The sequence below is a fragment of the Montipora capricornis genome, chromosome 9 (genome assembly GCF_036669925.1).
Source record: "Montipora capricornis isolate CH-2021 chromosome 9, ASM3666992v2, whole genome shotgun sequence".
NCBI lineage: Eukaryota > Metazoa > Cnidaria > Anthozoa > Scleractinia > Acroporidae > Montipora > Montipora capricornis.
Window position 1 is genome coordinate 46,579,563 of NC_090891.1, and position 10,000 is coordinate 46,589,562.

General features: G+C 39.8%; 2 protein-coding genes across 6 annotated transcripts in view; one reads left to right on the top strand and one right to left on the bottom strand.

Moving 5' to 3' along the window:
* LOC138015283 (metalloproteinase inhibitor 3-like) overlaps nucleotides 1-4,005 on the bottom strand; it is a 4,427-nt gene extending 422 nt beyond the window's left edge. Inside the window, exons 1-2 of the mRNA XM_068862269.1 lie at nucleotides 3,814-4,005; nucleotides 1-720 (exon numbers count right to left, since the gene is read on the bottom strand). The exon at nucleotides 1-720 is cut by the window's left edge and continues 422 nt beyond it. Of these exons, the coding sequence (XP_068718370.1) occupies nucleotides 170-720; nucleotides 3,814-3,934 (672 nt within the window). The 5' untranslated portion in view covers nucleotides 3,935-4,005 and the 3' untranslated portion in view covers nucleotides 1-169. The remainder of the gene's footprint in view (nucleotides 721-3,813) is intronic.
* LOC138015280 (synapsin-2-like) overlaps nucleotides 1-10,000 on the top strand; it is a 67,206-nt gene that overhangs the window by 31,495 nt on the left and 25,711 nt on the right. The gene's annotated exons all lie outside the window — the stretch shown is intronic.

Consider the following 10,000-nt stretch of genomic DNA (forward strand, 5'->3'; position numbering starts at 1 on the left):
ACTCATAGATTATAGTCCCAACGATCAACAATATGCGTTTTCGTGTTCACCTTTTTGTTAAAGTTTTAAAGAACAACTTTTTCAGATCTAATATGATATGATGTCGGGGAAACCTTAGTCTCTCAAGATTCTGGAAGCAGTTTCTTTCGTTATATCAGTGTAAATGGATTCATGACAACTCAGATTCAATCTTCACCTTGGACAAGTTGCACTTTGTGAATTCATCGGTTTTACGCCATGCGCAAGCGCTTTTGTCAGCATTCTTGACACAGTAGGAATGATCCCACTCGCAGTCACCAGAGCGGAAGCCAGATTCTTGTTCGCATCCTTTCAATTCCTCACAGTGCTCTTCATAGCACGGGGAGACTTGACAGTCGCAGTTACTGCCATAGAATCTCCTGATTCCCATTCGTTGTCGCGAAGTAACATCTGACCAAGGCTGGATCCAGTCGCACATATTTAACCGAATTTTTCTTTTCCATACTCTCCCTGACAAGAGGTAGACCGTGTTACTAACTAATGTCACGCCACACCGCGCACCGTCTGACGCCGTGTGAGCCCTGGCAATCAAGCTGCGTTTTTTCGAACCGTGACGCTGAATAGCATCGGTCTGGTTCAATTGTGTCTCTCCTTTGAAGATTTTCTGGACCCTGAGATTGAAAGCTAGAGTTTTGTTATCCTCTGTGAGAAATTCTTGCGACAAGATCTTGGCACGGATTACTAAACGGGAGAAAACAAAAGAGACATCTATCATTGTGAACACCACAGGTAAAAATTCAAGACGTTAGAGGCAGTTTGATCCAGCAATATTGAATTTAAAATTAAGTTAAGGGAGCACGCCCGACGAGGCTGCTGGGTAAGGCGAAGCAGCTACAGTCTCCAAAGAATTGTTCTGATACATCGCTGGTACGTCAATGATGCCCCACAGGATCGGTGCAAAAAAATCCCGCAGAAACAACATTGGGATAGACCTTATTCATAAATGGCGGTCAATTTATAATTTTTTTGTCAAAGTGCAAATTAGCCTACCAAGCCTCGATACCATACAGTGAATTGAAAAGATTTCTTGCTCTAAAATGAGGCTTGGTGGGCTAATTTGCACGTGGACAAAAGAATTATAGATGTGACCGCCATTTATGAATAAGGTCTATGGAAGGCACCAAATCTGGGCTAATGTGTGCTGTTTCAAGGGTTTTTTTGGGGGGGAGGGGGGGGATAGGGGGCTAGCTGTATTATGCCCAAACATGAATGAGATGAACAGCCGTTTCGCACTTGATCGTTGCTGTGCATTCGTTTGTTTCGACACAGATAAGAACGATTGAACTCCACCGAAAAACATGTCATAATTAGCATGTAGGCTCTTTATAACAACCTCCTGCAAAAACAAACGTTTTCTTTTAGTTTTCTTTTTGAATTAAATAGTTTCCGGGGCGTGAATGCGGTAAGTGAAAAGTCAACAATGATCTTAACAGCAATCATCGGTACGTGCCTCAAGGCAATAAACGGAAAATTAAATATTTGCAAAGCGCTGAAACAGTGGGGAAAATAAACACAACACAGTAGAATTGCGCTAACATTTCTCTTCCAGAACTAAACACAGCCACGCAAACCGCGTAACTTAATTTCAGTCCTTTGCTTCATGTTACTGTCATTTTCAATACGAAAAAAGTAGCTAAGCAATGGCGCAATTCACTTTCAAGCCGGGAATAATGATTTTTTTAATGTGCGAAGGAAAACTCCGGTAAACACCCAACACAGAGAATACATTATATGCAGATTTGAAACAACATCTTCTATCGTCTTGTGTATTATTTATTGATGACACGCTTGCTGGAAGCCATTATGTTTCGTTTCTTGCGGGAAAAGCAGCTGAACGTCCGTAAACACGACAATTGAAATATTGCTTCTTTCGGTTGACAATGTGCGTGTTATCTGGTCTTATCTCTAGTAAAGAGCTAAAGGCATGAGGAATTGGTGAAATAGTTTGATTACAACTCCTTCATTTCCTCACGAACTTTAAACTGATACATGAAGGCGTGGACACCATGACATTGACTAATATCTTATGGACCAGTGAATTTTTAGTTTCAAAATACGTGGGCCAGAGCGAAGCAAATCGAACAAAAACAAGAGGAAAACTGGGTTTTCTTCAGCAACAATCTCTTATAACGGAAAGTGATTTCAGCGATAAAGGTCAGAGTGTTCTGCTGATAAGGGATAGAAAGGAGGCCTAATCCGTGTAGTTCTCGCTATGTCAAAAGGATATAAATAGTCAAGAGGAATGAAACCTATACTCGGATTATAGAATTTTGTTGAACTCTTAGCTTCAACCGAGGTTAAGGACAAAGTTCAAATTGCAATTTTTGGTGTTCCTCAGTTTCGTGAAGCTTCACGAGAGCGCACTTTTTTTTTCCATTAGAAAACAGTTTTCTTCAAGTTGGCAACTAAGAAACGGCGCACCATGCATGCAGTGATAACAGCGAAAACTTGGACCATAAAATAAACCATATTCTGAAAAGTTTCCGTGACCAAGTGTCTCAACTTTGGTTCATATTTCAGATATTTCAGTCCGTAAACCGTGCGTCATATGCAACGTATCAGCAATGCTTGCTGACGGCTGAGATATTGTCATCTTTCTCAATTATAAACACACGTATACTTTGCTTTAATCAGAACGTCCAAATTGAGGCTGAGCCCGAACAGTCATATTTTTTTGGCGATTTGAGCCATAAAACGTTCTAAACACGTTCTTAAAATTGTACGGTGTACTAAGTTCAACGTAAGTTCGACTTCACTTTTGTGACGTCAAACTGACTTGTTCTTTAGAGTAACATGCAATTAGAAAACCACATTGTTAATGTTTAAAAACGTCCCTAACTTTTTAAGTTAATTGCCCTGTCAGATTACAGTTTTACCATTTTCTTAAAATTCTGAACGTTCTTATTAAAAAAGGTTCTTAGAAAAAGAGATTGTACCGGTTTTACACGTCCTCCTAGAGTGAGGATATACACGAATTGGTCCCAATTAGACATGGTATGTTAACATCTTGTTGCTGTTACAGCTGTTACTATTTCTGAGGTTTACTTGGCCATGCAGTTTCTGACTGATTGAACTTTCTGGTGAGCTTTGCGGCGTAGACGGTGTCTCAGGCGTTAACCAGAAATTGTAAGATTTTTCGCAAGAAGCTGTTGTTGTACTTGAAGTGCTAAATATACAAAATAGGTATCGTCTCAGTCCACTTATTTATCGTCTCAACTGTGGGCAACCCAACATGTTTATCAAAGTTGCGTCGAGATATAGAGGAGCACGATTCACTGAGGTTAGTTTTAAGTTGCTTTGAATGGCCGCCTCGGGTTGAATTCCTGTCTGCTCCAATTGTTAATTTATTTAATGCATCTTAATGAAGTCTTTAATTGATCGACTGAAAAGGTCTGAAAACAGATAAGAATGGGATTCTCTGAAACAGTTTGCGTGAAGAATGATAAGTGTCTTTTTGAACTCTTTAGAGATAGGTGAAACGGCAGATGAAAAACATGACCTAGCATCGGCTTAGTGAAATAATAAGCTCTTTCCCTTGCGAAACCTCGAAAAGATACCGTCATTGCGGACGTTGGAATGAAGGAAAACTGAACATCTCGGCAAATCTCGGCAAACTTGATTCCTGACATAAGAATCAGAGCTTTAACGCCCGGGCTTTAACGATCACTGAATGACATTGCCCGGGTTTCTACAAAACTGAACGTTAAGCACATGTGGAAACTTGGCTTGGAAGCTAGCCTAACCGTAGTTACTATGGCCTAACTGGAAACTTACCAAATTGTGCGCGACAATACATTTCCTGCGGGTGGCTCTTCGCGCAAGAACACGCCTGGCACGTCGTCAAAGAACCTACCAAAACTGATATCACGATACTGTAAAACGCTACGAGATTCATCGTGCTAATTGGATCTCAATCCTTTGTTACAAGCTTGAAACTGTCAACGCGTAATGCGCTGCAATGAATTGAATGACCTGCTTTTATACGTACTAAAAACGTGATCAGGTCATGTGCTGCTAAAACTAAGCTGAATAACGTCATGTTCTTCATTATATCAGTGACACTTTAGAAATTTCAAAGGACACCACCTTTTGGATAAGGAGCGCGATAGCGGCACATTTGTGTGATGTTCGTGCTTGCACTATTATCCTGGTATGACAAGGATTTGCCAAAAGAAACATTGCTAATAGTCAGTCAGTGGGAAAACTAGACGAAAGTTCTCCCGCGATCAGTAAAAAATCGTTATCTATGCCGGTGCTCGGACCATAGGACAACTTTTTCCTTTACCCTAATGTAACCCACTTTAAAACGAATCTTGTTTCAGCAGATTCAACAGGACTTTCCCGTTTATTTTTTCAACAGATAAATACTGTTCTATTATTGAAATCCTATTAAGCCTACATTAAATTTTGAGGTCCGATTTTACTAGTCTTGCGTTCTCCAAGAAATAGAATGGCTGCCAGAAAAAAAGGGAAAGATACTGTTGCTTCGTTACTCCCGATCTTTATCATCTGAAGGATTATGCTATCAATTTTGCAATTTTGGTCTCTGGTTTTCAAGTTAACGCAGTGAAATTAAGTTAACACAAGCGTGCTTAAAAAAAGAAAATGAAATACCTATGTCATTTCGAACATATGGGCAACAGAAAAAAACTTTTATGCAGGAGAGCTCATAGTTGCGAATTTAAAAGAACATGCTGAATTGTAGGAATTTTCTTCATTTTTGGGAGATAACATTTAGTGGACCTTTGATATTTTAATGATAATGGAACCTCACAGGGCCGGAAAACGATAATTTGTAGAAACATTTATGGAACCGTCGAGACAACCATTAGCCTGAAATCTGGAGAGAAATCGTCGCAAGTAATCGGGTAACGCCTTTTTGGCCATTGTGAAACATCAAAAGATATCACATGAGTTCAGAAGAAAGGTCAGTTTGCCCCTGTCAAATATCTTTTTGCAATCAAAAATCAGTAGTTTCCAGATTTTCATATGAGAGTTTTTTACTCTTCATTGTTTTTGTTAAATTCGAAATTAGGAATTAGTACATCGTTACTGAACAGGGAAACACTGGTATTCTGCAGCACACACGTACTCTGCTTGAAAAAGTACGGTGAACGAATGTAGAAGGTTCTGTATAATTACACTAGTTTCTATTTACCACAGATTCATACTGACTCAGTATGAGACAGTGTCATTGACAGTGTGAACTAGGTTATTTTGGAACATTAAGCCATGACTGTTTTTCACGGCAAGATGTTTTGGAAAGAGAGGACAACTGAGTTCCGCTTAAATGTGTTCATCTACAATTGATAATTGAATGCAAAGTCGATTCCCTAATTGTATACACCAACGTATAAAAGAAAAAAATCACGCCGCAGCTATTTAAAAATGGAATGATGCTTTTCAAAGAAGAACCATCATTTTTGAACCCACGCCTTGAAATACTTAAAAGCTCTTTAAAGCCAGGTTTAACGCGATCGAGCACGCTCTCAGTCTGGAAGATAATTGAATCGTGATGGCTGGAACTGATAAAAACGAAGTTGACCAAAAAAAACGCCTTTAAATCAACATTTTTTTCCTTTACGGAGTAAACTAGTAGGATTTTTAGATGACAAAACTGAAAATTAACTTTTACTAAGAAAAAGTTATTGATCTTTAATTAACAAGATTTCGCCCCGCGCTGTATTTAAAGACTTAGTGACATAGAATAGGTGATATTTCAGAAGTAGGCCAAGGTTATAATGGCCGAGCTTTTTATCATTTAGGCCATTCGTGAAAGACAACAAGTCTTCATCTTCTTTTTAAACCTGCAAGAATTGACGAGGCAGACTGTCAAACAACAAAGTAATAAAACTTCAAGAAATAACGATAACAATATTACAATGGCAAAAATATCAAATTTATAAAAGTTAGGTTGAGCACTTTTGACTAATTGAAATTTCCAGCGTTAGTTTTCCTCTTTGCGACTGCGTAGCCGCTATCGAAATAGTCCCAGTTTTTCTGCGCGGATCATGTGCCCCTATTATTATCCCAGTGTTAATTAGTATTATTATATAAACATCAATGCGCTCACTCGTGAAATATTTTTCAACACTCGAAGAGAAATTTCGTATCTCCGCACAGCCATGTAATATCCTCTATTTCGTATACACTAAATTAGTGGATAGCATTGAACGCGAGCGCTGATTGGCTACTCAAACTCCGGGTAACTTTGCTATTCACCTCCCAGCAATTTGCGCGGAATTTGCGCCCGAAAATGTTGTAATCTTTGAGGAATAAATGAGTAAAATCATATTTTTGTACTACCTTATCTTACTGTTTTAGTACTAAAACAACTATTCACCTCAGTGTCGGTGGCTAGTGGCGGATATTTACCTTACCGTTTCATGGCTCGGTAAATATCTACCACTAACCACCTCCACTTCGGTGAATAATTGCTTATTATGCATCCAAGATGCAATGTATGATTTTCGTGAGAGAAGCGCACTTTCTTGTGTGGTACCGATAAGTAGATAAGTAGATAGATAGTTTATTTCCAATTTTAAGACTGAACTGAGTTAAAGATTTACAAAAAGAAGATATAGATATGAATACAGGACTTTCCACGTACAAAGTTTTGCAATTACCTAAGGAAATTCAATGCTACGCACGCAGCTTATGTATTCAGCGGTCTCACGCCAAGAGCATGCGGCTCCCTCTTTATTTGCCAGACAGTAGGAATGGCGCCATTTGCAGCCCTGGTAAAATTCTCGCAGCCCTCTCATAGACACTTGACATCCCTTAAGATGTTTGCAAGGCCTTCCGTAGCAAGGCGTTATTTGACACGCGCAGTTTTGACCATAAACACCACTGATTCCCGTGCGGTACGCCGTTGTGACCTTTGACCAGGGCTCGATCCAACTGCCTAAATTTAGCAGGATCTTCTCATCTTTGATTACACCTGTTAAAATGTATTGATTGCCAGGTGCAATACTAACCGCATCAGCGTAAGCTTGTACCAACAAACTCCCTTGGCTCACTGAGGTGTTGCTGTTCGTTCTATTGCCATCCTGTGTTCGGTTTGTAGGCAGTAAGTCGGCTCCTTTATATAAGTGCATTATCTCCAAATCGTACACGCAGATCTTGTGTTTTACTCCTTCCTCCACATCCTTCTTTGACAACACCCTGGCGTGGATGGCTGAATATAGGAAAAGAAATCAAGTTCAGTCAGCTATCTGTTTATTTAGACGACCCTACATCTTCTAAGTGACAGAGGGCTTCTTTTAGAAAATGTATTTTTACTGATTAAATCCCTGGAGAACGCCAAAGGAAAGTGCCAACAAATGCGACGACTGTGACAATTTAGCCTCCTGCACAAATGAAAGTGGTTGCTCAAGTAAAGACAAAGAGGGTTTTTTTTTTTCGTCTTTACGCCCGCTCTTTTTCTAATCGTTGAGTTAAGTCTAAAAGTTCGCCTGCCAGTGAACAATGCAAGGTAAAGGATTCTGATGGACCTAATACGCAAATTTGTATAACAGACGTCATGCAGACAAGAAAAATATACAAGATAGAGGCTGAGGTTTTTGTAATTTCATCATCATTCCAAACATCGTCAGGCTCGGCCTGGCTTCTTCTTTAGTTAATGCAATTTCATCATATACATTCTACATTCTATGGTACAAATTTGGAATTGAAGAAACCTCAGCCCTACTTTACGTTCTTGTTCTGGTTTATAACGCCTTTTACCTGCCAATTTTTACTAACTAAGAAGTTACTTCTTCTGGAAAGATTTCTTCTGGAAAGATTTCTTTGTGATTTTTGCCTCTTTTGTCGTCCTTCATTCGTCTTTTTTTTTTTTTTGCGACTAGCCAAGAGGAAGAAAAAGGTGTTTACGGAATATTCCAGAAGGTTTGGATGCCGTTTGTTATTCGTCGCTTGACAGACTCATGAAGCCGTCCACGAGTTCGTTTTTGTCAACATAAAGCTGCACCTCGAGCAAGCTTTATGCCTTTTTTCGTACTTTGAAGTATCCAATCTTCCCGAGTGCTTCTTCCTCAACACACACACTTACTAAAACGTGACCCAATTGTCAAGAATATCATGTTATACATTGATTACAACGTTACTAGTTCCTCCGTTAGTCCACCAGTTATGAAGTCATGAATCTTTTTTAGCTGGATTATTTCAGCTCTCCATTTTCAGGTTTTTCGTTATAATTTGATGTTAACTTCATCAAGGAATCTTATGCGGTTAGGGTTCATTCGGATCCACTGTAATACCCAGATTTGTATTATCCACTGACCCTTTGACCCCTCCATTTTTACAGACCGCAATGCGAAGGAAATACCGGGCAAACTTAACCTCTTGATTCCAACAAGATAAATTGTGGAACATTTCTATGTTCTCTTACCGAAATCCGCAGAACAAAACAATTCTTGTGGATGCTGCAAATGGTACACCAGTTGCTGACTTTCGCTGGCGTGGGTTAATCCTCCCTCAACACCCAGCAACGTTACAATCACGAGAATGATAAAAAAACTCATCTTGACTTCAGTTATGTGTAGTTGCCTCTTTGAAACACACAACACAACACAATAAGACAAATATCTTTTGCGCTGTGAAATAAAAACTTTCCTTTATCAGCGAAACATCCTAAACTGTTTGGTCACAATGATATCAAGAGGATAGCGTATTTCCGGTGCTCATGTGATCGAGTTCTTGCTAGATAATAGCGAGCTTACGCAGCAGGACGGCTGGAAGACTCAGGACGGTAGAATGACGAAAACATGTCGCGTAAGATCGGGAATGCACAGTCTCGCGCGACATTTTTTCGCCATTTTGCCGTCCTGAGTCTTCCAGCCGTCCTGTTGCGTAAGCTCGCTACTGACGCAACAACTTCCTTCCAGAATGTTTGCTGATAAGAAAAGTGGCATCACGCTGCGAGGTTTGCAGGGAGAAACGTGCACGCATGCATCATAAGAGGACATTTTTTTCCGAGACGCCCCACAGCGGTTTTCTTGGTCGAGCATTTTATTACCGTAATATGTAGTGATCTTGTTTGTGAACTAATGCTGATGGAGCACCCGGAGCATTGAGTTTTGCGCATGCGCAGACCAAAAATATGCAATCTTGTTCCCAGGGTCTTCCTTCCCATCCCAACTTCTGACTATTTTCACTAAAATTGCGGTTAAGAAATCACGGTAACTGTCCGGAAAAAAATCTCTAAAATTTAGTTCTCGCGAGGTTGATCTGATGTTCCGAAATCGGTTGGAACTACCGGGAAATTCCATCCATTATTAGATTCCCTGTCAAGCCCAGATCCGATTTTATTTCCCTTTATTTCCCCTGTTCAACCAAGTCTCTCCCTGAATTGAAGAATTATTCTTAATTGTCAATTTGCTCCAAGTGAAGTATTATCATTCATTTTGGACTGGAAAGCTTGATAGGGATCATGGGAAATGAACATGATTTTTTTAAAAGCTGAACTCGCGGGACTCGAACCTGAGAACGTTTGATCAATAACCCCTTCACTTAACTACTAGATTACCACATCACTAACTGCGAGGATATCATCTTTTTTAAATTTCAATAATTTTTTCTTCCAAATGCCACTGTAAACGTGTAATAACACCCGCTTTGTTTCTCAACAAATGTTGAACAATGTTGCACACACGTGTTGAACGAAATAGAACTGGGACCTGTTTCTCAAAAGTCCCGAAACTTTTCAGGCTTATCTCAGGAGCCACAATTTCCTAGATACCTTCGCAATGCCGAGGTAAACCATTAAACTTCGCAATCCTCTTAGTTTCTCTTACATTAAAAAGGAGGTTCGAAAGGGTTTTTAGCGCGCACGTAACCTACACACGCCATAACTAAGAAACACGCGTCAGCTGAATGAATCAAATTTCTATCAAAAGTAGCGCGCACAACACACCGGAAGTGGAATTACGGCGTAAAATCGCGCAAACCGGAAATACGAAAT